The sequence below is a fragment of the Capricornis sumatraensis genome, chromosome 8 (genome assembly GCF_032405125.1).
Source record: "Capricornis sumatraensis isolate serow.1 chromosome 8, serow.2, whole genome shotgun sequence".
In the NCBI taxonomy this organism is placed as follows: domain Eukaryota; kingdom Metazoa; phylum Chordata; class Mammalia; order Artiodactyla; family Bovidae; genus Capricornis; species Capricornis sumatraensis.
In genome coordinates this window covers 4697562-4725104 of record NC_091076.1, presented here as the reverse complement: position 1 = coordinate 4725104, position 27543 = coordinate 4697562, and the positions used below count along the sequence as shown (strand labels likewise).

The 27543-nt window shown below is 60.4% G+C and overlaps 1 protein-coding gene across 2 annotated transcripts in view; it reads left to right on the top strand.

The window, feature by feature from the left end:
* The first annotated feature begins 6656 nt into the window (after positions 1 to 6656).
* Positions 6657 to 27543, top strand: part of TPCN2 (two pore segment channel 2) — a 30460-nt gene continuing 9573 nt past the window's right edge. For both annotated transcript variants that reach the window (XM_068976766.1, XM_068976767.1), the window contains exons 1-13: positions 6657 to 6777; positions 10979 to 11043; positions 11786 to 11862; positions 12234 to 12411; positions 13569 to 13685; positions 17440 to 17546; positions 18595 to 18667; positions 20497 to 20596; positions 21523 to 21588; positions 21862 to 21926; positions 22451 to 22551; positions 23117 to 23198; positions 23366 to 23452. In XM_068976766.1, the coding sequence (XP_068832867.1) occupies positions 6666 to 6777; positions 10979 to 11043; positions 11786 to 11862; positions 12234 to 12411; positions 13569 to 13685; positions 17440 to 17546; positions 18595 to 18667; positions 20497 to 20596; positions 21523 to 21588; positions 21862 to 21926; positions 22451 to 22551; positions 23117 to 23198; positions 23366 to 23452 (1230 nt within the window). In that variant the 5' untranslated portion in view covers positions 6657 to 6665. The remainder of the gene's footprint in view (positions 6778 to 10978; positions 11044 to 11785; positions 11863 to 12233; positions 12412 to 13568; positions 13686 to 17439; positions 17547 to 18594; positions 18668 to 20496; positions 20597 to 21522; positions 21589 to 21861; positions 21927 to 22450; positions 22552 to 23116; positions 23199 to 23365; positions 23453 to 27543) is intronic.

Sequence of the window (27543 nt, the reverse complement as noted above, 5' to 3'; positions counted from 1 at the left end):
CTACAGTCCACCTGATCCAAAAGAGTCAGACACAACCGCACGGCTAAGAACGCAACATGCCCACCAACTCCCGGAGCCTACTCAAACCCATGTCCATCGAGTCGGTGATGCCATCCAACCATCTCATCCACTGTCGTCCCCTTCTCCTCCCACCCTCAATCTTTCCCAGCATCAGGGTCTTTTCCAATGAGTCAGTTCTTCCCACCAAGTGGCCAAAGTATTGGAGTTTCAGCTTCAGCATCAGTCCTTCCAATGAATGTTCAGGATTGATTTCCTTTAGGATAGACTGGTTGGATCTCCTTGCTGTCCAAGGGACTCTCAAGAGTCTTCTCTAACACCACAGTTCAAAAGCATCGTCGTTCCAACCCACCGCCCAAACTCTGTCTTGGGCTCCCAGCCCAGGGGGACCTGGGTATGCTTGCTTGCCCTGGAAAGGCCTGATTCCTCCCAGCCTGACACAGCCCCCTGTCTCCCAGACTCTCATTCAGGCTCCCAACGGGCCTTCTCTCCAGCAGGCACCGCCATCGCGAAGGCTTCTGGGCTCTGCCCTCCTGCCCCTGCCCTGCTGACCCTCATCACTCACAACCCTTCCCTTGGCCGCCACCCCAAGCCTCTCGGTTCCCAACGCGACCAACGACCCGGGTCTCCCCAGATTCCTGCTGTTTGTGTCACGTGTGGGAGAACTCAAAATAGCCAGTGCAGTCTGCCCAGCCTGGGAAGCAGACGGTTTTCCCAGGGGCTGGTCCCCAGGGCACACATGATGTCTTGCTCACCAACGCCCCGGCTTTTGGCCCCATGCTCAGCTGACATACTCTCTTCCCAGGCTCAGGCAGGCTCGATGTCCACTGAGCCCCTCACTCGCTGTGTGGCTGTAGACAAAGCATGCGGCCTCTCTGAGCCTCAGTTTCCCGAAATGCAAAGGTAGGATCGTTGCTTTGCTACTCTTGGTGGTCATTTCAGGAATGAAATATGACAAGGGCCTTGAGAATTCTCTGTGATCTTAAAACACTGAGTTACGTTTCTCCCAGAGATGGTGGAGGAGGGAGGCAGCGGAGGAGCAGGAACGGGGTCTGAGGCCCCTTTGAATGTCCTTTGTCTCTGCAAATGGGAGTGGCCTCCATTTTATGGAAATAGAGACTGAGGCTTGGCAAGGGGGTGGGGCTACTTGAGCTCAGGACGGTGGTTGTGGACAAGGATGTGAATTCAGAGCTCAGTGATTTTCCCTTTGAGGATGGGTGATTTAAATGTTTTTCTACTTGCTTTTTTTGTTTTGGGTGTTGCCTTACTTGCATATGGAATCTTAGTTTCCTGAACAGGGATTGGACCCGTGTCCCTTGCTTTGGAAGTTCTGAGTCTTAACCACTGAACCACCAGGGAAGCCCTTTCTGTGTGCTTTTAGAAATCATTTGAAACTGTTCTGAAGAGCAGCTTTTGTCTTATTCAATCAACAGGAATGCAGAAGGCACTCAATAGGTGCATGGATGAATGAGTGACGGAATGAGTTAAACCATGAAGCTACATTGGCTTTATGGGCACAGAAACCATGGACAGAGGAGCCTGGTGGGCTATAGTGCATGGCGTCGTAGAGTGGGACACGGTCGAGTGGCTGAGCACACATACACACGCGTGCACAAACCACGGGTGTCTGCTTGCCGCTCCTGCAGCTGACAGGGGAGACCCAGCCCCATGGTGAGCATTGGCCTGGTGCATCCAGGAAGGAAATGGATGTGGCCAAGCAGTGTCAGGAGCAGGCCCAGGCCGCTGGTCATAGCCCCAGGCTGGGAGGGTGTCTGGGCCCCTCTCGGGTCTCCTCCGTGTCCTGGCGGCCTCCCCAGGGCAGCTCCATTTCTTGTTGCTGTTCAGTCTCTGAGTTGTGTCTGATTCTTTGTGAACCCATGGACTGCAGCATACCAGGCTTCCCTGTCCTTCACTATCTCCCCGAGTTTGCTCAAACTCATGTCCACTGAGTCAGTGATGCCATCCAACCATCTCATCCTCTGTCGTCCCCTTCTCCTCCTGCCCTCAGTCTTTCCCAGCATCAGGGTCTTTTCCAGTGAGTCAGCTCTTCGCATCAGGCTGCCAAAGTATTGGAGCTTCAGCTTCATTAGGGCAGAGTTTCCACTATTTCTCTGTGAAACAATGTGGGAATGAGACATGGAACTCATTGCCCAAAATAACATGGCTGCAAGCATGCGTACAGATGCCGAGGGGGCATTTCTATCATTCAAACCAAGTTTGGTGTGACCTGTGGGAGAGAAAGTTTTCTGTTGACAGTGTGAGCCTCTAACAGTGGCCCTGATATGGCATGAAGGATGCCCGGGCTGACCCAAAGTCGCTGTCCCCACCAAGAGGACGCCTTCTTCCACTGCAGGTTCCAAGGGACGCAGACGACAAGAGCCACACTGGAAAGGCAGCTTTGGAGGGTGGGTGGAGTCCTCATTCATTCATGGCATGTGTGTGTGGGGGCTGGCTGGAGACAGGAGGACCCTGGCCCATGTTGACTCTCACGTCTGTTTTCTTGCCTAGGGGCAGGGCAGGAAACGGAGTTTATGACAAGGAGGCGCTTTCTTGTCTGTGTTGCAAACCAGGGATTCTGTGACTGCCTGTGGCTTCCTCTGGGTTGGCCTTGTTTGCAGGGGAGAAGCTGCTGCTCTGTGGCTTTGGAGGGTCACCTGGGCCCAGGCCCAGCCCCCCTTGGCCCTGCCCCAGGCCTGGTTTGATGTGGCCTGTCCTCTTGGGTGGCCTGACTCTCCGGTCTGCATTCCATCCTGAGTGGGTCCTGCACTCCTGGACTCAGGTGGGCTGGATCTGGTGACTCGTTCTAACCAACAGAACACAGTAGGAGTGATGGGTGTTGCTTCTGAGATTAGGTTCTAGAAGACGGCGATTTCCATCATGTGAGTCCTCTCTCACTTTTCTCACTTTCTTGTCCTGATGAAGCCGGCTGCCCTGTCATTGGCAACCCTATGGAGAGGCCATCAGCCAGGGAACTGAGACTCTTGTCCACCAGCCCTTGAGGAACTGAACTCAGCCTATAGCCACTGAGTGAGCCAGGCCCCTGCAGATGTCTGCAGCCTTTGCTGCACCTTAATCACAGCCTGCAAGAGATGCAGGGAGGCATCCAGCCAAGCTGCCTTCAGATTCCAGTCTTGGAAAAGCTGGGAGACAACAGACGTGGTTTTAAAATGTGACATTTTGGAGTTATTTGTTACGCAGCTGTAGATAGCCATTATACATATTTCATTGAATGTGTCTTAGGGAACACATAAGCAGCATGTGAAATTGGGACATTTATTGCTTATTGTTGTTTAATTGTTATTTAGTCATTAAATTGTGCCCGACTCTTTGTGACCCCATGGACTGAGGAGCCTTTTGGGATTTCCCAGGCAAGACTACTGGAGTGAGTTGCCATTTCCTTCTCCAGGGGAATCTTGATTCAAGGATCAGACTTGTGTCTTCTGCATTGTAGGCAGATTCTTTTCATCTGAGCCACCAGGAAAGCCCATAAACAGCACATGAAATTGGGATATTTGTGCACAGGAGACCCACGGGGCCCTGCTCAGCATCAGGCTGAGGATGAGGGCCAGCAGGTCCATGGCAGGAAGAGGAAGGAGAGAGGAGAGTGGGAATAGAGGTGTCAACTGACACCCCGGGTCTCCTACAGGCTTGCTTCCCAGTCTGGGGCACCAGAAGGACCCACGGACAGAGCTGGTAAGAAGCCTGGTGACCTCCTACAACCTCATCCACAGACAGCAGGAGACCCTGGCGAGGTTTGTCACCCCTGGCCTCAGTTTCCCCATCCCATGGCCTTTTGCGGGGCGTGTGAGAGAGCCCGCTGAGTCTGCCTCCCTCCCTGCAAGCTTGGGGAATGCCGTCACAGCACCTTTTTTTCCTTTTCTGTCAGCCTCCTCCATTGGACAGACAGACAGGGAGCTCAGAGGGCTGGGTGGCCCTGGTCACTGAGCGCCCCACTTTGTCCGGCGCCTGACATGCGTTACCTTGCTTGAACCTTCTCAACAGTCACGTGTGTATGATAGTTGCTCAGTTGTGTCCAACTCTTTGTGATCCCAACGCCTGTGTGCCGCCAGGCTCCTCTGTCCATGGGATTCTCCAGGCACTAATACTGGAGTGGGTTGCCATTTTCTTCTCCAGGGGATCTTCCTGACACAGGGATTGAATTCCGGTCTCCTGCACTGGAGGCGAATTCTTTACTGTCTGAGCCACCAGGGAAATCTAACAGCCACGTGAGGCTGCTGTAAGTCTCTCCCCACTTTATAGACGGGCAGCCAGGCAGAGAGGGTGTGTGGCATGCCCTCAGATAGTCCAGCAGCAGGAGCAGCAGTCACAGTGTCAGCGTCCCCGGCAGCTGTTTCGTTCACTGCTGCACCCTAGCACCTAGCCTGATGTCTGCGGCACAGTAGGTGCTCAGTACACGTGCTGGGCAGGACTGGCTGAGTGACGGCTCCTGGTCAACCTCACAGAGTGGCTAGACTTGCAGGAGGCAGCTCACCCAAGGGCTGGACTTCAGCCAAGGTTACATTGCCTTTGACGGGTGGGGAGGCGGGGAGCTGTGAGTGCCCAGGGACTCCTGAGGGCCAATGCAAAGGTTCACAGCTGTCTTGGTTTTGTTTTGATCCTATTTCACAGAAGAGGAAACTGAGGCACCCAGAAGGGCCATGACTTGCCTGAAGCAGTCACATCAAGAGCAGGCTGGTGTCTCTCTGGTTTCACTCCCAGGCCAGCACTGCTGCCTTGGCCCTGCCCCTCCCAGGAGGTCCACACATGGCACTGCCAGCAGCCTACCCAGAGGACCCTCCTAGGCTTTACTCTCCCCACAGTCACCCCGAAGCATAAGGCTGAGCGACTAACTGAAAGCTATTAATGGCCATGGCCCAGAGGCCATCTGTCTGCGCCCCAGGGACAGTTTGGTTGTACCAAGGACATACACTGGCATCTCCGAAGCCTTGTTCCTATTTTCCCTTTTGCTAGAGCCCCTTCTGTTAACCTGTGTTCAGCATCCAGACCAGCCTTTCTTGAACCAAAAAGTCCACGTAAATGCTTACTCAGCACTGCATTCCATTGTGGCCTCGTGAGTTTGTATAAACACCAAAGGAATTCTTTAATTGCAATAAAGACGAGTCCTTGGGGGATGGGCCATCTTTGCAAAGTGTTAGTTGCTTAGTTGTGTTCGACTCTTTGTAACTCCATGGACTGTAGCCTACCAGACTTCTCTGTCCATGGGATTCTCCAGGCAAGAACACTGGAGTGGGTTACCATTTCCTTCTCCGGGGGATCTTCCTGACCCAGGGAACAAACCCGGGTTTCCTGCTCTATAGGCAAATTCTTTACTGTCTGAGCCAAGAGGGAAGCTCAGACCTGTGTGCATCTATTATTTGCTTTTTCAGAATAAAAATATCTTACTTTTTCCCAGGTTTGAAGATACAAACTGATTAAAGAAAAAAACAACAAAACCCAAACCAAACCCACAAACACATCCTGTGATTTTTCTCTACCATCCTGGGATAACCGCAGTCTTGCCCTCCAGAGCTGTATCATCTTTTAAATATTTGCCAAGTGATGGGCTCACTGATTTCATTGTTATTGCAATCTGTGTATCTTTATTTTAATGAGGTGGAGCTTTGCTTCAAGCATTCATTATTCATATTTCTTCTTTGGTGAGCTTCTTGTTCTTATCCTTTGCCCCTTTCCCATGACCATGATGCTGGGAAAGATCGAAGGCAGGAAAAGTGGGGGACAGAAGATGAGATGGTTGGATGGCATCACCAACTTCAATGCACAGGAATTTGAGCAAACTCTAGATAATGAAGGACAGGGAAGCCTGGTGTGCTGCAGTTCACGGGGTCACAAAGCATCAGACATGACTTAATGACTGAACACCACCACCTATGGGGAATTTAATCTTTTTCTTATTGATCTTTCAGAACTCTGTGGGAGGCAGAATTTTGGGTCCCATGACCTCTCCCTCTCCATTATGCTTGTGGTTGTGGTGGGTTAGATGGCAAAAGAGATTTTGCTGATGTAATTAAGGATGCTAATCAGGTACCATTCAGTTGTGTCTGGCTCTTTGCAACCCCATGGACTGCAGCACGCCAGGCTTCCCTGCCCATCACCAACTCCCAGAGCCTACTCAAACTTATGTCTGTTGAGTCAGTGATGCCATCCAACCATCTCATCCTCTGTCCTTCCCTTCTCCTCCCACCTTCGATCTTTCCCAGCATCAGGGTTTTTTCCAGTGAGTCAGTTCTTGGCATCAGGTGGTCAAAGTATTGCAGTTTCAGCTTCAGCATCAGTCCTTCCAATGAAGGCGGGTCGAGCCGGCCCAAGAATGAGCATTCCTAACCTGTGCCCATGTGGGGCGGACTGAGCTGGCTGGACCACCCGTTAAAAACGCGCTTTTCCCTGCCTCTGGGCCTTTATAGCCCCTCCCACCAGGAAGTTGAGCCCCGCCCACCAGGGGGCGTGTGGTCGGGTAAGTCCCGCCTCCACGAGCAAGCTCTCCATCCTTACTGGCTGGTGGGAAGGGGCGCCCCTTCATCACAGTGCTGTCCCCGCCTCCGCCCGAACCCGGGGCGGGGGCACTGCGCCTGCGCAGTGGAGCCCGAGTTTAGCGCCTCTGCGCGGTCCGGGTGGCAGGCGGAGATCCTATGGCGGACACCCGGGAAGAATCGGAACCCCTTCTGAGCCGGGCCCGCGGCGGCAGCGGCCGCGACTGCCCAAGGGGCGTACCCGCTTGCAGCAGCGTCCAAGAGAGCCCCGGTGAGCCGCGGCCTGGGGAGGGGCCGGGGCGCGGGGGTGGCGCGTCGGGGTCCCGGCGGCCAGAGTCGCGCCCCTGCTGTCGCTGCGGGCGCGCCCCGCCTCCCCGGGCCGGGGTCCGATCGGGCCTTGCGGAGGGCTGGGCGGCTGCGCCCTGCGGACCTCGATCCCGGCCTGGGCATGGAGCTGGGGGCGCGGGGTCGCTGGGGGGAGTGGTGGTCTCTCCCTGCTCCACCGACCGGCTGGACAGAGAGGCCTCGCTCAGCCCGGGAGCAGCCAGCCCCGCCCCCCCGCCCCACCCCCCAGTCCCCTCCGTGGGCTCGGGGCCTCGTACTTTCCGTGGATCGCCTTGGTGACTCCTAGGAGGACGTACTTCCATTTTCTCCAGTTCTTATCGGGGAAAGTGAGGCACAGAGAGGGGCGTTCCCCTACCCAAGGTCACACAGCCAGGAAGTGGCCGAGGTGAAATCCAGCTGGGAGTGAACTGTGAGGCTTCCCAAACCGGGGCGGCTTCCTGCCTTTGCCCTCTGCAGCTCTGGCCTACCCTTCCTGTTTATCCGCAGAAAGACTGCTTATTCCTGGGGAGGCCTGGGAGGGTGGAGGCCTTCTGTCCCTGTCAGATCTCAGGGGCACTGGGTGCTGGATTTGGGAGGGAAGGGCCTCAGCCTCCTTTTATGGAGGGGGAAGCTGAGACCCCGAGAATGTCCACAACTGGTGCAAGCTCACAGCCCTGGGGCTTCTGCTGCCCCGCACGGGGTGCTCCTTAAGGGGCCTCCTGGGCTCCTGCTTGCAGGGGTCTGTGCCGTGTGCCCGACTGTTGGGGTGGGTGCCTGACCGGAGATAGGAAACATGCCCACCTGCCCATCTTAGAGCCTGTCCCAGGACAGTTCTCCATCCAGCCTGTGCCAGGCCTCCCAGGGCTCCGGAAAAGGGACATAGGATATGGTGGTGTTCAGGGGAGCAGACTTTGTGTCTGGAGATCCAGGTGCCTTTCTGGTGCTGCCACTGCCCGGCTGTGTGACCTTGGCAGGTCTAACCTTTCTGTGGTTGTTCAGTCTCTCAGTCGTGTCTGGCTCTTTCCGACCCCATGGACTGCAGCACGCCAGGCTTCCCTGTCCTTCACCATCTTCCTGGAGTTGGCTCAAACTCACGTCCATTGAATCGATGATGCCAACCTTTCTGAGTCTTGGTAAAACAGAGGTGGTCACTAGGGGTGTCCTGAAGGGGGCCCTGGTGAGGATTCAGGGAGAGTCTAGGTGCCCGGCCAGGTGGCAGAGCTGGTGTTCACTGGTGCCGATAGCTGTTCTGAGCAGAGAACTGTGATCATTGCAGGTCCAGCCCCGGGAGAATGCACGGCCAGGCAGATGAGACCCTCACTGCAGAGACAAGAACTGGGGCAGGCAGTGTGGCTGGTGCGGGGGGGACTCTGGGGAGGGCTCTTTGTCCCGACCCTGTGGCCTTGGTGAGGGCTTCTGTGAACACAGACAAGACACCCTGTGTTCTGGATTCCCGTGGCCAGGCTCTTCAGCCAGGCTCTGGGGACCCTCACTGAGGTTACCCCCAGCTCCCATGCAGGGCTGCTGGATAGAACCCTGAGCTCAGGGTCTGTCTGGCCTACAGCCCGGCTGTCCTAGGAGCAAAGGTGGGGGAAGGCTGCTGCTGGGTGCCCCTCGCCCCCCAGTGGGCCCCTGTGGCCAGGTCCCGATGCAGCCCGTCCTCACGGACCACGACTTCAGCGTGGGGATAGTCGTTTTCTCTTCCCCTTCCTGGTCAGGGAATGACCCTCCTACTGGTTATGGAAAAGTCAGAGGACAAGGGATTGCTATGCTATGGAAGGGGCTGTGAGAAGAATACTGATAGTAAGTGCTGATGAAGGGCTCACTGTGTGTAGCACACTAGCTGCAGTAACCCTTTCAGCCTGCACGGCATTCCTGTTGTGTAGGGCCTGCAGGAACTGAGGCACAGCGAGGTGAGGGGACTCGCCCAGGGTCATACAGGCCCAGCCAGGGGGTGAGGGGAGCTGGAGCCAGCGGGGAGGGGATTTATTCTGGGATGTTGGGAAGGGGAGGCCTGGGGCAGGGGGACCAGCGCAGGGCTGACGTGGGGCACAGTTTCTGAACCCTCTTGTCCCCTGTGCTCTGACATCCTACCCTGGTGTGCCCAGTGGGGAGACGGGGGTATGGACAGGTGGTTGCCCGCCCCCCGCACCCCACCCTGGGGCAATGAGTTCCTAGGCCGCCAAGCTGCAGGATGGTGCTCCTGGCAGGGCTGACGGGGCCTGGGCAAGGGCGTGGAGGCTTTGGAGAGCTTGGCCTTGGTGGAGCCAAGTTCGGGGTGAGTGGCGAGGAGGGCACAGGCTGGAGGAAGTGGCAGGGGAGGAGGCGGGTGGAGTGTGGACTCTCTCCTGGGGTGGGGGGGACCCAGGGGAAGCTATGAGGTGCATGTGGAAGGCTGCTGCAGAGGGGGACAGGGCGGGAGGGCCCTGGGGGGTCGCGCTTGGGGGGCCGGGTGGCCGTAGTTGAGCGAGCCCCTTCAGCGGCCCCCAGTCTGGGTCCTGGAGCAAGCTCTGGGGCCTCTGGCCGCCCGTCTTATGCAGGCAGCTTGTCTCCTTGGGTCCCCTCAGGCCGAGCTCCATCTCTCACCTGGGTTTTCATGATATGGGGGCCCTCAGACCGTGCTGCCTCCCCGGGTACCCCTTGGCTGTGGGTCGACAGGCGTCCCCAGCCACTGTGTGCCAGGCCCTGCGGCGGCCTGGGCTCAGTGGACGCAGCAGGGAGCAAAACCGAGCGCCCTCAGATCGCAGCGTGCCCGGGAGGCTTTCCGGGGAAGCAGCAGTTGCCATCCTCAGAGCCTGCCCCGGGGGAACTCCTGGGCCCCTGGGGTTGAGCGTGGAGGTTGTCTGTGGGGGGACCGTGAGGTGCTGACGGACATGGTGCTTGTTCTCGGTGACACAGCAAGGTGATGGCACAGTCCCGTCCCCTGTCTCTGTCCATGGTCCCCCATGTCCCCCATTGGTCCCTGGACCCCGCTGCACCGTCCCGGAGGACAGTGGCACAGCCTCCCTGGGGACGGCAGACAGGAGTCGGCAGTGGTCTGGAGCTCTGCCCAGGCGTCCAGCGTCCCCTTTCCCGGGCACATCTCTGCCTCTCTGTCTCCTCCCGGTACCCGTGAAGGGTGGTTTTGGCAGCTGCTGACCTCCAGGGTCAACAGGAATGGTGACTGATCAGTTCAGCTCGTCTCAAAGCCCCGCGAACCGCTGGGGGCTGCATGCCGGCTCTGCTGTCCTGGGTACCTGGGCTGCACCCTGCCCGCCCCCCGCGGCCTCTCCCGGGGGCTTCCCCGTCGCCCTGGGCTGCAGCTCCTCACGCCTTTCTCACACCCCTGTGTCAGGGAGTGGTCCCGTGCTCACCAGGCAGCAGGCAGCATACCCGGCCAAGGGGACCGACCAGGTGCGCAGCCCAGAGCTCCCTGATGGGGGGCCTGGGGTGCCGGGCTGAGGTTGGAGCCACCCGACTCATCCTGCCCGAAGGCCCCTCGTAGTCGATCTTCCCTGGCCTCCGAGGGCCCCTGTCTGGTTGGTGAAGGCTTCCTCGGCTCCTGCCCTTGGGGTGACTCGGCTGTGGCCCCCTGGCCCTGTGGGCCCGTGACACGAGCTGGGGTGGGGGGGAGTTAGGGGGACACGATGACCCCAGAAGGCCCTTCTTAGGTCTCCGTATCCAGTGGAGGCCACGCAGCACCTCGGGCTTCTAGACGCGGTGTGTCACTGTGAGGCCCGTGCCCTTGTTTGGCAGAGGGCTGGCTGGGAGCACCGCCCCATCTCACAATTGAGGCAGCTGGGCCGCGGTGTCCTGACAAAGGCCGCCCGGAGGCCTGCGGCGGGACGGGGTGGGGAGGGCGACCAACACAGTCCGTGCTCTGTGCGCCACGCCGGCCCTGGGGCTCCTGCACTCGCCTTGGGGGCCCAGCTGGGCGGCTGTTAACACTCCCCGTTGGACAGGGGGCGATGGGCACCGTGGGGGCCGCTCCTGTCCTGGGCCCGGAGCCTGTCGTTCAGACCCTGACCACCCCGCAGGGCGCAGGCATCTCATTCCAGAGCCTCCGGAAGGTCGCAGCCGGGTCCTCGCCTTGCTTTCCCCAGGAGTCCTGGGCTGGGCGATCGTCTCCCGATCCCACTCCTCACCTGCCATGTCCGCTCTGCCCGCAGGCGCCGCAGCCAGGCGGGATCTGTGCTTGGACCAGGCTGTGGTCCTCATCGAAGACGCCATCCAGGTGGGTGGGCCTGTGCTTGCCCTGGGGCTCGTGGGGCTGGGCGGGCGCTGCCCCACTGGCCCCTTCGCCCCTGCCGTCCTGGGGACAGGCTGCGGTTGCTGGGCCGTACGGTTGTTGCCCCCGTGCTGACCGGGATTTAAGGCTTGGTCCCCTCCAGCCCTCCTTAGGAGATGTGCGCCAGGTGCCCTTCTGGGTCCCTGGCCACTCATTTCGCCAATTCACCATCTGCCCCGGCCTTCCTGTGCTGTACTGCTCTGGGTTCTTTGAAAGATACCCAGAGGTGGCATGACCTTCCTTCACCTGCAGACGACACCCCGGGTTAATCAGGGAGACAGACTGTGGAAGCCGGCAGTACCCTCTGTGAGGGATGAGGCTGGGGGCATCCTGGAGGATGACCAGCTGAGGTGGGGTGGGGTCGGTCTTGCACAGAAGTGAGGAGAGCCTCACGGGCAGACCTAGCTGTGTGCACAGCTGTGCATCCAGCAGGCCGGGGTCCGTCCACTGGCTGGCCCCGGGGTCCGGCCCTCGGGTGTTCTCCCTCTGCCGGGAAACCTTGTAGCTTGGGAGGGTGCGACCCTGCTGGGTGGCCACGAGCCCCCAGTCTCTGTGGAGCGGACTCTGTGATCCCCGGGTCGTGTCCCCGCTGGGACGTGTCGTGGGGTGAGGGGCTGCCCTGCACGGGCTGGCTCTGCGGTGCGGCCCCGAGGGGACCCTCACCACCCCGTGTGGCCTCCACTTCCAGTATCGCTCCATCAACCACCGCATGGACGCCCGGTCTCTGTGGCTCTACAGGCGGTACTACTCCGGCAGCAGCCAGTGGTGAGCGGGCACGCGCCCCACGGGGCTCCTGTGGCCGGGCCTGGGGGGGTTTCGGGGGGCAGGCAGGCTCCCCTCCCTGGGGTGGACAAGGAGCTGCTGTCTCCCCTCCTTACCGGAGCAGAGGCAGAAAGGGCCCCCTCTGGTGAGGGCTCCTTTCCAGAATCTTCCGGCCAGCCGTGGCACCTGAGTTTGGACTCGGTGTGTGTGGTCTGACCACACACGGGTGGCCCCAGAGCAGGAAGTGGGCCCCGGCCTTCGGACCCGTGGCGTCTGCCCTGCTGCTTTCCAGGCATCCCGCCGGCTGGTCTGCTCTCTGGGCCCCTGAGTGTGGCTGGTTCGTGCCTTCTGACCAGTTTCGGTTCCTTTTCCAGGATTCTGAGCTTCTCCATTTTCTTGATCCTGGCTTTGGCCTTCGTTGAGACCCCTTCCTCGCTCACGCGCACCTCGGACGTGCGCTACCGCCTGGCCCCCTGGGAGCCGCCGTGCGGCCTGACCGAGGGCGTCGAGGCGCTCTGCCTGCTGGTCTTCGCGGCCGACGTCTCCGTGAAGGTGAGGGGCCACCTCGCCCACCTTGCCCTCCCGCCCTGCCGCAGCTTCCCGGGTTCACCCTTCCCCCTCCTGGAGCCAGCCAGCTGCACCGTCCCCACCTGCCTCTTGGACGGCCCTCCCCCTCCCAGACCATTGATGGGGGTCGGCCGAGCCATGAGGGCTGCGCAGCCTCACGGGACCCGGGAAGGGCGCGGTTGAGGGTCCACAGTGCCACCCTGGGGAGAGACCCCTGCTGAACAGCGGGCCCTGGAGGGGGGCTTTTCACAGCCCTCACTGCCCCGGCCCAGAGGGGAGGGGCCAGCGTGGGGGGCGGGGCAGATGCCCAGCCAGTGTGCCAGCCTGGCTTCCGTGACCCGGATCTTTCCAGAAGCCGGGGCGGGGCGCGAGCTGGGCTGTGTCAGGGCGTCAGAGCCACAGGCAGCAGTGAGACCCCGCTGCTGGCCACGCCTCCCGTCACTTCTGATGAACAGCAGTGACGCCACTGCGCCAGCCCTCATGGGCATGTCCAGGGCTGAGCCAGCTGCACCCTGCCTGCGGTCCCTTTAGGGGGCAGTTCAGCCTCTGTGGTCTGACCCCAAGGGGCATGGGTGAGCCTCAGTGCGTGTGTGACCAAGAGCCCCGGGCAGTGTCTTATTTCTCCTTTTTTAGCCTATAATGTGGTTAGGAGGTCTGGGGGTTTTAACTTGCAGCTGAAACTGGTGAGTTTTCATTGGCCTTTTTTGAGTGGCGGGTCCATTGGGGAAGTCTTGGAAGGTGGGAGAGAGGGTGGGTTTTATCTGCAAGTGGTGACCTCTGGGGGGGTCAGTGATAGAAAGTTAGGCGGCAGCCACCCAGATGACAAACCCACATTCCCAAGGCTGGCCCCTGGGCCACTGCATTGATTCCTGGTGTTTATGGAACTGTCCCCACGCATAAGCCTCAGTGCTGACTGGACAGGCAGGACGGCTGTGAGGACTGGGTGGAGCGGGTCAGTGCCACGCCTGTGGTCACGAGGAGGCTGGGCGAGGCATGTGGCCTCCCGCCCACCCGGCGCCTAGCTTCCTGCTCTGAGTCACGCGGGGACCACGCGGCTCCCCAAGGCTGCCCAGCGACCCCCGCGTCCACACGGTGCAGGCCTCGCACCGGCTGCCCCCGCTCAGCCGCCGTCTGTCTTGCAGAGCTACCTGATTGGGTGGGCCCAGTTCCGGAGGAACCCCTGGCTGCTGGCCTACCTCGTGGTGCTGGTTGTGTCTCTCCTGGACTGGATCGTGTCGCTGAGTCTCGTCTGCCAGGAGGTGGGTGGTGGGGCAGCCCCAAGGGGGAGTGGGGAGCTCTAGAGGGGGTGAGGGCGCAGATGAACGGTGTGGGTTACGGGGGAGAGCCCTGGGGCCCAGCGTCCCTCTGGCCCAGCTCTGCGCCATCCAGCCCATGTCAGTCACCCACAGGCCCGAGCCTTGTCCCCACCTTCAGGCCCAGGGAAGGCGTGAGGCCCTGGGGGTGAGTTCCAGGGTCCAGCCTGCCTGCCATCTGCAATCCTGCCCCCAGGTGCGCTGCTTGCCCAGAACACCCAGAGGCACCGCCCTGTGATTCAGCAGATCCGAGCTTGCAGACGTGGGTTTGGGGGTGTCTGTAGCCCTGAGGGCCAGTCGGGGACACAGAAGCCCCGCGAGGTGCTTTAGAAAGAATTTACTGTATGGGCTCAGACAGGGCTTGAGTAAGATAGCGAGAGGGGAAAGCCCCTGCCCTGGGGCTGTGGAGCTCAGGGGAGAGGCTCCAGCCCTCTGGGGGGTGCTGGTGCTTCCAAGAGGCGCGGCGGTGACTTAGATCTGGGGGTGCTGGAGGCCGGGGACGGGGGACACCCCGGGTGCTGCCAGCGGGAATGGCACGTGGACAGAGGCCGAGGGGCACCCCTGCCCCTCCTGGTGCCCTCTCACCCAGTGGGGCAGCCGATGCAGGTGTCAGGGGTGTTAGGGGTGGGTTCCCAGCTCACAGCAGGGCTGCGGGGGCGGGGGGTGGTGCCCCCTGCAGCCGCCCCCACCCACTTGCCTCCTCCACGTCCCTGCATGAGCACCCTCCTCCCTGAGGAGCTGCTGCCCCCTCCCCACCAAAGAGAAGGCTCGCCCCCTCCCCAGACGGGGCAGAGGCCAGCCCAGCCACCGCCGGCTCCATTTCTGAGTGGTGGTAACGGTGTCCATCAAGTATCCCCGAACATTCTGGGTGAGGGTCGTCTGTGAAATTAGGGAGGAGAGAGGCATGAGGGCCCTTACTGTGCACAGACACTATCCGTGGAACCAGCAGGGAGGACCGCGTGGCTTGTGCGCTGAGAGGCTGGGGACCCAAACTCACACTCGCAGTCTCCCTGCCCCTGCCCCACATCCCTGGGTCTCTGTCCACAAGGACCTTCACTCCGGAGGGGCTCAAGTCCATGGCAGTCCTGCCTCTTTATTCCTGGAATTCTGTGACAGTTGTTTGTCCTGGATGTCCCTCGGGGGAGCCCACACAGACCTCCCTGTTCTCTGGGCGGCAGCTTCCCAAGCCCGCCGTGGTAACTGGAGCTCTGCGCCCTGCCTACCAGCCCCGAGTCCTCTTCACGGACAGCTGTGGTGCAGAGACACCGTCCTCGGGGGTGGTCCTGGGAGAGTCCATGCCCGCCCACCTGCCTGTCTGCTGAGGACAGCTGACTGCCTTGCTTGGGGTGGGGCTGGCGAGTCCCCCCTGGGGGCCACAATGGGGCCGGTGCTGGGCTGTGCCAGTGGCCAGGGTGGGGAGGTCTGTACTGTTGGCCCCGGGCGTGACCCCTATCCCCATCCCCCCAAGCTGCAGGGGACAGGCGACCAGCTGAGCAGAGGTGGGGGTGAGGGTGCCCAGTGGGGCTGCCAGCTGGAGGTGAGGGGAGGGTGCCCTGGGCTTCCAGGCAGCCGTGGAGGGCTTGGGCAGGGAGGGGAGGCCATCAGCCTTGTGTGTGTGAGACAAGAAGGTGCCCACTAGGACATGTCTGGAGTTGACAGCTTGGGTTGTAGATTGAATGTGGAGGGGCCCTTAATACTGCGAGGACAGACCAGTTCCCTGGGCTGTGAGGCCAGCGAGAGGGGAGGAGGGGCTGGGGATCCAGCACGTGGTCGGGCACAGAGTGGGTGACCCAGGTGTCAGGCAGGGGGAGGTGCCTGTCTGCCAGGCTGGAACACAGGAGGTGATCTTGGGCTCAGAGGCTTGGCAGTCACCGCGGGCCGGTCCAGTGCCCTCGGGCAGGAGGGTGGGTTGGCTGGAACAGGGACAAGGAACAGATGAGCGAAGGGGAGTGTGGTTTTTTTGTTGTGAGTGGAAGGTATTGAAGCACGTGGTGTGTGTGTGCACTTGGGGACGGGGTAAGAGCTCTGGGGGGCGTCTGAGGGGCCAGGGTCCTGAGCACAGGGAGGAGGGCCCTCGGGTGTGACAGGAGGGGGAGAGGAAGGGGTGTGTGTTGGGGTGTGTGTGTGTGTGAGCGTGGAGGTGCAGGTGTGTGTAAGCACGTGGAGGGGTGGAGGTGGTGTGTGCGTGTGTGAGTGTGGAGGTGCAGGTGTGTGTGTGTGTGAGCGTGGAGGTATAGGGTGTGTGTGTGTGAGCGTGGAGGTATAGTGTATGTGTGCGCACGTGTGTGAGCATGGAGGTGTGCATGAGCATGGAGATGCAGGTGTTTGTGTGTGTGTGAGCGTGGAAGTGCGGGTGTGCGTGTGTGTGTGAGCGTGGAGGTACAGGGTGTGTGTGTGTGAGCGTGGAGGTATAGGGTATGTGTGTGCACTTGTGTGAGCATGGAGGTGTGTGTGAGCGTGGAGGTGCGGGTGTTTGTGTGTGTGAGCGTGGAAGTGCAGGTGTGCGTGTGTGTGTGAGCGTGGAGGTGCGGGTGTGCGTGTGTGTGTGAGCGTGGAGGTGCAGGTGTGCGTGTGCATGAGCATGAGCGTGGAGGTATAGGGTGTGTGTGTGCATGAGCGTGAGCGTGGAGGTGTGGGTGTGTGTGTGAGCATGGAGGTGTGTGTGTGTTTGAGCGTGGAGGTGCAGGTGTGTGTAAGCACATGGAGGGGTGGGAGTGGTGTGCGTGTGTGTGAGTGTGGAGGTGCAGGTGTGTGTGTGAGCGTGGAGGTATAGGGTATGTGTGTGCACGTGTGTGAGCATGGAGGTGTGCATGAGCATGGAGATGCAGGTGTTTGTGTGTGTGTGAGCGTGGAAGTGCGGGTGTGTGTGTGTGTGTGAGCGTGGAGGTGCGGGTGTGCGTGTATGTGTGAGCGTGGAGGTGCGGGTGTGCGTGTGTGTGTGAGCGTGGAGGTACAGGGTGTGTGTGTGTGTGTGAGCGTGGAGGTATAGGGTATGTGTGTGCACTTGTGTGAGCATGGAGGTGTGCGTGAGCATGGAGGTGTGGGTGTTTGTGTGTGTGAGCGTGGAAGTGCAGGTGTGCGTGTGTGTGAGCGTGGAGGTGCGGGTGTGCGTGTGTGTGTGTGAGCGTGGAGGTGCAGGTGTGCGTGTGCATGAGCGTGAGCGTGGAGGTATAGGGTGTGTGTGTGTGAGCGTGGAGGTGTGTGTGTGTGTGTGAGCGTGGAGGTGTGTGTGTGTGTGTGAGCGTGGAGGTGTGGGGGTGTGTGTGAGCGTGGAGGTGTGTGAGTATGTGTGTGAGCGTGGAGGTGTGGGGTTCCTGCTCACTTTCTGCCAGTCTGGTCTGTGTGGGAGGCTGTGACCCAGAGCATATGAGGGCCTGGGGGCCGCAGATTGAGGAGGCCTGGGACAGCCCCTGGAGGGCAGGACAGCGGCTTCCCAGACAGATCCAAGGGCGCCCATCCTCTGTGAGAGCTGGGTAGGGGGGCTGGGGAGACAGGCTGGTCACCCCCTGGCCCGGTGCTGGCTCGTCGGGGGGCCTGAGGGCCCTGGGTTCCGACCTGGGCTCGGAGGGACGTCGAAGTCAAGGTCGGCCGAGTGGGCAGCCTGGGGACAGCCGGGGCCGTGGCCGTCCTTACAGAGCGTCGGGCCTCTGGGCCCATCCTGGGGGCTGTGCTCAGGGTCCCGGGTGCGGGTCTCTTGCAGCCCCTGCGAGTGCGCCGGCTGCTGCGCCCCTTCTTCCTGATGCAGAATTCCTCCATGATGAAGAAGACGCTCAAGTGCATCAGGCGCTCGCTGCCGGAGATGGCCAGGTGGGCGCTGGGTCAGTTAGGCATGGGGTCAGGTGGGTGCTGGGCCAGGTGGGCGTGGGGTCAGATGGGCATGGGGCCAGGTGGGTGCTGGGCCAGGTGGGCCCTGGGTCAGTTAGGCGTGGGGTCAGGTGGGTGCTGGGCCAGGTGGGCGTGGGGTCAGGTGGGCATGGGGCCAGGTGGGTGCTGGGCCAGGTGGGCCGTGGGGTCAGGTGGGCATGGGGTCAGGTGGGCGTGGGGTCAGGTGGGCACTGGGGACAGATGGGAGCTGGGTCAGGTGGGCATGGGGGCCAGGTGGGCCCTGGGACAGGTGGGCATGGGGTCAGGTGGGCCCTGGGACAGGTGGGTACGGGCTCAGGTGGGCATGGGGTCAGGTGGGCGCTGGGGTCAGGTGGGTGCTGGGTCAGGTGGGCGCTGGGGTCAGGTGGGTGCTGGGTCAGGTGGGCATGGGGCCAGGTGGGCACTGGTATCAGATGGGAGCTGGGTCAGGTGGGCGCCGGGGTCAGATGGGCGCTGGGGTCAGATGGGCGCTGGGGTCAGGTGGGCGCTGAGTCAAGTGGGCTGGCAGGGCGGGGTGGGGATTTCTGCTCCCTGCTGGGGGCCTGGGGCTCCCTTCCTCTGGCCAGGGGGGCTTATGGGCAGGAGGCACTTGGGGGTCCCTGTCTCGCACCTAAGGCAGCCCTCGTAACGGCCTTGCTTGACCCCTGCCCCCTGCTCCATGCTGCACGCGCCTCCTGCCTTGGCTGTGGCTGCTCACTTCCCTCCGTCCCTGGCCCCCCACCCTCTCCCTGCACCGCCACCCCCATGACTCACGTGGCTGACCCCTCACTGCTGGCCCAGGTTGATGGCAGTGGCCTTTCTCCTCTGCAAGTCCCGGGGGTCCTTGGAGCTATCTGTCCTGGGACAGGTTTGCTAGGGTTGCACTTCTGCCAGAGTGCACTGAGCAGCTGAGCAGGTGGCTGGGTCGGGGCAGGGAGCTCCCCGCTGGGCCGGGTCAGCGGAGCCGGGACCGCGTCCGCCCGGCGCTGAGTGCCGCTCCCTCCGCCCCCAGCGTCGGGCTGCTGCTGGCCGTGCACCTGTGTCTCTTCACCGTGTTTGGGATGCTGCTCTTCACTGGCGAGAAGGTACTGCGCTCTCTGCTCTGCTCCGCCAGGCAGCACCCTGCCAGGCAACCCACAGTTGGCTGTTCACTGACCCTCCCTCTCTGCACCCCTCTTAGATGGAGGCCTCTCAGACTGGCCATCAGGGAGCCCCTCTCAGCCCCTGCCTGTTTCTCCAGAGGGGACCCCTTCCTGCCTGGACCCCTCCTCTCTCAGCCCCTCACTGCCTCCCAGCCCCCGGCAGCTTCTTGCTGCGTGGAGGTGTCGTTTGTATAACTCTGTGTGCGTGCTGTGTGTGTGTTGCTATCTTTGTGTGTACACGCGTGGGGGTATGTGTGTGTGTGTCTGTGTAACTGTGTGCCCTGTGTGTGTGTATGTTTTATCTCTGCGTGTGCATGCACGGGGGTGTCTGTGTGTCTATGTAACTCTGTGTGTGTATGTTTCTATCTCTGTGTGTACATGCATGGGGGTGTCTGTGTGTATGTCTATGTGACTCTGTGTGTGCTGTGTGTGTTTCTGTGTGTGTACACACAAGGGGGTGTCTGTGTGTGTGTCTGTGTAACTGTGTGTATACTGTGTATGTGTGTTTTTATCTGTGTGTGCATGCATGGGGGTGTCTGTGTGTGTGTGTGTGTGTGTTACTGTGTGTGTGCTGTGTGTGTGTTTTTATCTCTGTGTCTGTGTGTGTGTGTCTGTGTAACTGTGTGTTTCTGTCTCTGTGTGTAGATGCATGGGGGTGTCTGTGTGTGTCTGTGTGTGTGTGTCTATGTAACTGTGTGTTTCTATCTCTGTGTGTAGATGCATGGGGGTGTCTGTGTGTGTCTGTTTGTGTGTAACTGTGTGCTGTGTGTTTCTATCTCTGTGTGCATGCATGGGGGTGTCTGTGTGTATGTAACTGTGTGTGTGCTGTGTGTTTCTCTGTGTGTACACGCATGGGGGTGTCTGTGTGTGTGTTCTGTGTGTGTGTGTGTAACTGTACTGTGTGTGTTTCTCTGGGTGTGCATGCGTGGGGGTGTCTGTGTGTGTGTCTGTGTGTATGTAACTGTGTGCTGTGTGTTTCTGTCTCTGTGTGCATGCATGGGGGTGTCTGTGTGTATGTAACTGTGTGTGCTGTGTGTTTCTCTGTGTGTATACGCATGGGGGTGTCTATGTGTGTGTCACTGTGTGTGCACACATGGGGTGTCTGTGTGTGTGTGTGAGTCTGGGTGGCAGGGGCAGCTCGGCTGGGAGGTGGGACCAGTAAGTGTCTCAGGACCCACGTGTCTGCCCAGTGTCACCGCTGTTTATGGAGCGCAGGACGGGTGGGGTGGGCAAGGGTGCCTCCCCGGGAGTGGGGGAGGGGTGGGCCTCTGACCTGGGAACACGGAGAGTCCCGAGGTGTCTGTGGAGGGCTGGCCCTCGGGTGGCAGCTAGGACAGTGGCCTTGCGAGGCTCCCTGAGTGATGAGGTGGTTTTCTGTGCCTGGGTGAGCGCCTCCCGCCCACAGTGTCCAGGGCACACACACGGCCCGTGGACTCCGGCTGGGAGCGGGTGGGCCGGCCCCCGCTGGGCCCTCTTGGCCCAGGCTGTGATGCTGCCTGCCAGGCTGGTGAGAGCTGTTCACTGTGGCTCCGAGCAGGCCTGCCCAGTGGCCGGTGTCCGTGTGGGGCATCCCTGGACACTGCCTCTCAGGCCCAGAGGTCCTGAGTGTGGTCTGCCCGGCCTGGAGCTCGGAGCCCACAGGGAGGAGATGGAGAGATGGGCTCTGAGGCTGCGCAGCCGTAGCGGGAGGTCCGCGCTTGTTGGGTTTGGGGCCTGAGCTTTGCGGCCCGAGGCCCGGTGACTCCTCAGTGCTGCTGTGTCTGCTTTTGCAGGACGCCGGGCAGGACCGGGAGCGGCTGACCTACTTCTTCAACCTGCCTGAGGCGCTGACTACCCTCCTGGTGCTGCTGACCACCGCCAACAATCCCGACGGTGCGGGGGCCGGGAATGGGGCGGCACTGGGGGGTGGGCGGGGGCACGGAGCTAGAGCTGAGCCTGGCACTGGGCGTGGGGGCCCCCGAAGCCTCTTTGTTGAGAGCTGGGGATTAAAGGTGGAGCCCCCGCCTCCTCTTTGCTGGTTTTCTCTTTCCCCTTTTTCGAGTATCCTTCTCTCTCCTGCTCTCCACCCTCTTCTTCCTTTTTCTTTCTGGTCTTCTTTTTCTGTTCCTTTTCCTCTTCTGCTCATTTTCTGAGTCCTGAGAAGCTCGAGGTGGACACACTTCTTTGTGGTGATGGACCGACCTGGGCTCAGCGGGCCCCTGGGCTCAGCGGGCCCCTGGTGGCCTCCTCCTCTTTGAGGCTCAGCCCCACCATGTGTGAGGCCCCGGGGTCTCTGGTGGCTGTGACATTGACTGTGTCAGGGTTGTTGATAGGGCCTTGGTCTGCTTAGGCCGGGTGTGTGGCCAGGAGGTGAGGGTGTTGCGGTCCTTGGGCTCAGCTGTGGCCTGGGCAGCCTGGCTGGGGCCTTTCGTCTTGGGCTGGGGTGGTCACCCACCATAGAGACCCTCCCAAGAGGTCAGCCACTGGCTTCCATACCGGGTGAGAGCTGTGCCCGGGACCCTGAGCACTGCCCCCACGTGTCCTGTGAGTCCTCCAGTCACTGAGGGAGGGCTGGGCTTTGTCTGCAGGGAGTGCTCACAGGGATGTGTACAGGATGAGCATCCCCCGAAGGTAGCGAGTTCCCCGCCCCCACAGGTGTGCAGGCAGAGGTGCGAGGGGCAGAATTTGGGCAAGACGGCCTTCCAGGTCCACCAACACAGGGCCCTCCTTTCTGTTGAAAAGACAGTGGTTTAAGACGATGAAAGGGGTCAGCTGGACGTTGGGCTTATGAGTGTTTTATTTTCTCTGATTTCTTTCAGTGATGATCCCTGTGTATTCCAGGAACCGAGCCTACGCCATCTTCTTCATAGCCTTCACCCTGATTGGTGAGTCGGGGCGGGTCTGCAGGGGTCACCTGGGGCAAGGGTCTAGGTGTGTTCCTCAGCCCTGCGACCTCCCCTCCACGTGACTCTGTGCGATCGCCAGTGCCTCAGTGCCTGCTGGGCAGGCCACGTGGCGCCCCCATCTATACACGAGGGCCTCGGGTCCCTGCCCTGCTCCCTCAGCCAGCCTGCTGCTGGCGGGCTGGCGGCCACTCCTGCCCGCACGGTCCTCGCTGGCCATGTGGTCCCGCTGACCATGGCCTTTCCTCTCCCAAGGGAGCTTGTTTCTGATGAACCTGATGACGGCCATCATCTACAACCAGTTCCGGGGCTACCTGATGGTGAGCGGAGCTGCCCCCCTGCCCGGCTGTGCCTGGAGCTGCCCCTGGAGGCCTGGCAGGGAGCTGGCCGGCAGGGTGGCCCGGGGCTCTGTGGGTGTGGGCGTGGGTGGGAGGGCGGGGCCTGTGGTGGCCTCGGCAGGACCCCCGCCTCTCTGCCGTGGGTGACCTCCCTCTCTGCTCCCCGGGGGTGCTGGCCCCACAGCCACCCCTGGCCCCTTCCCTGCCCCACCGCCTCTGGGGGGAAAGCAAGAAGACTAAAACCCCCGGGGCAGTGACCACCCCCCCGCCCCCCTTGTAGGTGGGCCGGGGCCCCACGTCCACTGAGAAGGGATGTGCACCTTAGTGAACTTCACAGCGGTGGCTGCCGGCAGGGCCTGGCCCTTGTCCTCTGTGACTGCCCCCCGATGCCCACAGGGCGAGGGGCTGCTCCCTGGGCTGCGAGTGAGCCGGGGCTGTCTGGGGCGAGGGGCAGGGTGGCCAGGGACAGGGCTGGGCCAAGCCCCTCAGCCCCATTCCCTCTTCAGATGTCTCTCCAGACCTCACTGTTGCGGAGACGCCTGGGGACCCGGGCTGCCTACAAGGTCCTCTCGTCCGTGACAGCGGAGGGAGAAACCCACCCCGAGCGGTGAGAGCGGGGGCTCCCACCCCTCTCCGGAGGCTTCTCTGGGAGGGGTGTTCATGGAGGGGCGTTTCCCGAGATCCCTGCTGGCAGTGGATAGAAAGGCTCCTTTGGAGTCAAGCGTCCCTGGGTGGGTTCCATGGTCCTGGTGTCCGAGTTAACTCATGTCCTCATGACCTGCTTGAGATCCCGGTCTGGCGGGGGCCACACATTCTGGCCTGTCCCCCTGGCGCCCTTCCCACACCCGAGCTGTGACTTGGGGTCCAGGACAAGAAAGGCCTGGGATGCACGTCCACTCTGCCCCCTACTCCGTGACAGCTTGGAGGCAGTGTCACAGAGCAGCTCCGGTCCCCACCACTCACTGGTCCCAGGGCCTGTGGGTCGCGCGCTCTAGCATCCTCAGCCGCTCCTCTCTAAGGCAGGACCACAGGGTCTCGGGATTTTGGAGACAGGAGGACCATCAAGCGCTCCTTCCTGGAGAACTTGTCACTGCCCGGGTTGGTCGGGGCAGCGGTCAGGGCGCCTGAGGGTGCTGAGTTGGCTGGGCTCACTGAGGGCATTTTCCCCACAGACTTGGGGTGAAGCCTGAGGATTTCTTGCAAGTGCTCCAGAAAGTCCAGCTGGACAGTGACCACAAACAGGCCATCACAGAGGTACTGGTCCCCCTTCCCCCCGCCCCAACCTGTGCCTCTGGGCTCCCTAGGCCATGTGGGTGTTATTTCAGACCAGCCCGGCTGGCCCGGTCCTGGTGGGCCTGGGGCGGCTCCCTTCCTGCCCGTGGCCTGGCTGCCCAGCACACCCGTGCGTTCCTGCTTTGCAGAAGCTGCATTCCCGCGGCGGCGGCCTGCTATCAACTGACGAGTTTCAGAAACTCTTCGACGAGTTTGAAAAGAGGGTGGTTAAAGAGGTAACTATGGCCAGGCCAGGGGCACCTGGGGTTAGCGGGGAAGTCCTCCGTGTCTCTTGGCGTTAATCGCCTGGGTCACTTTTAGCGACCGGCCCCGGGACTCATCTTCCCAGGGTGTCTGGCCCCTAGGGTGTTTGTGGGAGCAGAGCTGGTGTGGCTCTTGGAAACTGGGGAGATTTTGTGATCTCATGAAATTCCCAGGCCACAGGGACCGTAGTCCTGACCCAGAGGAACGTCCCGGTTTTCTCCATTCTTCATGATAGACTTCTCTTCTCCTCTCACATGTCCTAACCCGGGAGGTGCCTGAGTTTGTCCGAAACCTTTGTCTGTTGTCCTTGACACTGATTTTTAAGGTTAGCAGGTGGGCTTCAGTATCCAGCTTAACACTGTGTCCACAAGACCCCGGACTGCCTGCATTTTATGTGGCAGGTGTCTAGGAGGTGGCAGGGGAGGAGGTGCAGGGAGACAGCTGAGCTGTTCCCAAGCAGACTGTGGGGCCGTGGAGGGGGCTGCCGCTCCAGCCGCTCCAGCCACCTGGCCTTGACAGGGCCGAGCTGGGCGTCTCCTGTTGATCGAATCCCTCGCAGCTCAGTGTCACCATTGAGCCAGTCAGCTCAGCTGTTGTAGCGAGTATCACAGCCTGCAGGTACTTAAATACCAGGGCTTACTGTCTCCAGGTCTGGAGGCTGGAGTCGGAGGCCCAGGCGTGGGCAGGGCTGGTGTGTGGATGGAGGCTGGAGTCGGAGGCCCAGGCGTGGGCGGGGCCAGCTTGTGGACAGAGGCTGGAGTCGGAGGCCCAGGGGTGGGCGGGGCCGGCGTGTGGACGGAGGCTGGAGTCGGAGGCCCAGGCGTGGGCGGGGCTGGCGTGTGGACGGAGGCTGGAGTTAGAGGCCCAGGCGTGGGCTGGGCCGGTGTGTGGACGGAGGCTGGAGTCGGAGGCCCAGGCGTGGGCAGGGCTGGTGTGTGGACGTGTGTGGACAGAGGCTGGAGTCGGAGGCCCAGGCGTGGGGGGGGCCGGCTTGTGGACGGAGGCTGGAGTCGGAGGCCCAGGCGTGGGCCGGGCCTGTGTGTGGACGGAAGCTGGAGTAGGAGGCCCAGGCGTGGGCAGGACTGGTGTGTGGTTGGAGGCTGGAGTCAGAGGCCCAGGCGTGGGCGGGGCTGGCGTGTGGACGGAGGCTGGAGTCGGAGGCCCAGGCGTGGGCAGGACTGGTGTGTGGATGGAGGCTGGAGTCAGAGGCCCAGGCGTGGGCCAGGCCTGTGTGGACGGAGGCTGGAGTCGAAGGCTCAGGCGTGGGTGGGGCCGGCGTGTGGACGCCGTCTGCTCTCTCTGTATTCGTGTGGGTTTCCCTCTGTTGTGTGTCTGTGCCCTCATCTCCCCTTCTTTTAAGGTCAGCAGTCCTACGGGATTAGGGCCCACCCCAGGGACCTCATTTTAACTTAGTTGGCTCTTGAAAGACCCAGTTTCCAACTGCAGTCGCATTTGAGGTCCTGGGATTAGGCTTTCAAAATATAAACTTTGGGGGATGCACCTTAGCCCACAAGTGTCTTCTCCAGGTCTGTGGTTAACCTCTGTGGCATCAGGCTCCAGTCAGAGGTGGTTTTCCCTGAGAATACGAGGCCTTTCCAGGTCCCCCAGAGGCAAGTCCTGTTCGGCCTGGAGCTATGGGTGCTGTAACCTTGGCCCTTGGGTGGTCAGCAGCATCCTCACTGCAGGACCCATGGGGGACAGGAGATGGTTATGGGGACAGACAGGCGGGCACTTGGTATGTTAACATACATGATACTGTCTGTGTCCAGGTGACTTGAAGGAGATAGTAAGTACATGCAGGTTTTATAGAAACCATGACGATGGTTTTCAAAGGATAGTAAATCCGGAAACACCTTTCTAGATGATGGTCCTGGGGCAGGAGGTTTGCTGGGCCCAGGAGGCAGCTCTTGGCAGCTGTTTGTTGTTTTGATTTGCTGTGATCCAGCCCTTTTCTGGGTGCAGCCTGACCTGGGTGAGAAAATGTTGGGAAGGTGGGCTCCTTTCTCAAGGTTCGCTGGGCCAGCCAGACCCTCCCTGGGCACTTGCCAGCTGGCCTGTAGGATGCTGCTGGGTCCAGGTCGTCCAAGACCAACTCTCCCCTTGTCTTCAGTCAGGATCTGATATCAAAAGGAGGTTCGTGGTTGTGGTGGTGGCTGATAACTGGTCGCACATGCAGGCCACGCCCCTCATCTGGTCACGCCCCTCCATGGACCACACCCTCAACTGGTCACACCCCTCCTCTCACCACACCCTCCGCTCCGCCATGCCCCTCCACGGACCACACCCCTTTGGCCACACCCCTCTCTGACCACACCCTCCGCTGGCCACGCCTTTCCTGCTGTGGTTAATGAGATGCTCTCTTCCCATACGCCCTAGATCTAAAGTGCAGAACTATGATTTGAGGCGGGAGTTTGGGTCCTAGAAGTTTGGGGAGCTGTGATGTCCTTGTTGTTGTTTTATGACATCCTCCTTCCCCCTCAGCGGGCAGGCAGGTGCTTCAAGGATTGTTAGCACGTGAGTGCTTGTCCCAGGTGCCCTGACAGGCTGTGATTTTGGAATCACTTCTGAAGAGAGGCATTCTCTAGGTGGCTGATAGCAGGACATCAGGATCCTTCATGAGAGTCCTCCCACGTACGGTCACCTTCTGCCATCACCCAGGCCTTGGTCCAGCGCTTGTCAGTCCGTGCCAATTGGCTGCAGAGAAGGCACCATGCCAGCTTCTGAAAGCCTGTTTCTCTCTTACTTTTGTTGGCTGCGTCACACGGCATGTGGGATCTTAGTTCCCTGACCAGGGATTGAACCCGTGACCCCTGCAGTAGAAGCCCAGAGTCCTAACACCTGGACCACCAGGGACGTCCCTGTTTTTGTTGCTTTTGAGGTTAAAAACATCGTAGGCATTCATTATAGATAGTAGAAAGAAATAGAAAAACCCACCTAACTGTCCACCTTCCGAGAAGTCATTTCACAGAAATCGTTTCAGGGTCTGTTGTTTTCCTAATAATGATGTGATGAGTGAATTCATTCTTCTTGTAATAGTTTAACATAACGGATAATGCTGGAGTCTCTTTTGGCCAATGTATCAGTCTGGGTTCAGGCAGGAGACAGGAGTCACGTAGAAATTTAACATCGAGAAGTATTAACTGTGATGAGAGTCACTGTAACATATGGGGAAGCTCTGTGGTCCCCGAGGGTGGAGGAAGATGCCTGGGGAAGAACAGACCTGGGAGGGGACCCCTTCCCTAAGGCCAGGGTCTGGACGCCTTTGGAGAAGTTGTGGTCCAGAGCCCAGGGGGACAGAGATGTTTGCTGGTTTACCTGGGCTGGAGCTGTTCTGCGGTCACTAGGCAAGCAGGATGCCACCGTCTAGGGTGCAGCAGGTGCTGGCCATGAGCAGAGCGTGTGGAGTGCAGAGGGAACTGGGCACTGGGGCCGGCTGGCGGCCTCTGGGCACCAGTACCCACATGGAGGACATTCTTACGGGGTCAGGCTGTGCTGCAGGTCACCAGGGAACTGTGTGTCTGAGTGTGGGGCTGGGTCAGAGCTCCACAGGTGTCCTTCCCCAACTTGAGGCGTGGTTATTGTGACAGAGGAGCCAAGTGTTCAGTTTTATCAAATTTAAATTTGAGTCAAGTGGTCATGGCCAGTGAGTGGCTGCCCCGTGGTATGGCCCATCTCGTGCTGCAGTGACTGCTCTGCGCCTCTGTCCTGGTGCACAGGCAGGGGCCTCTCTGGGCGGGGGGGCAGGTTGGTGTGGGTCTCTGGGAGGGGGAGCAGGGTGGCATGGCAGTGCATAGTCTCACAGGCATCTTCATGGTGTATTTGTTGCCCAGCTGCCCTCCTCTGATCAGGCTCTACTCCAGCCTGGTGATGGTGTGTGAGTTATCTCCATTCTGTGCTCAGTTTTCATAGTAATTAGCAAATAATTTATACGTACATTTTCACGTGACACTTGGCATACGTTTGAGACGACTGCGTGCTTGTCCGTCTCGGGCCGCTTGCAGCATCAGTGCCCTTCTGGTTTATTTCCCTGTCTCTTGGTGTTAGACGACTGTGGCGATCATCT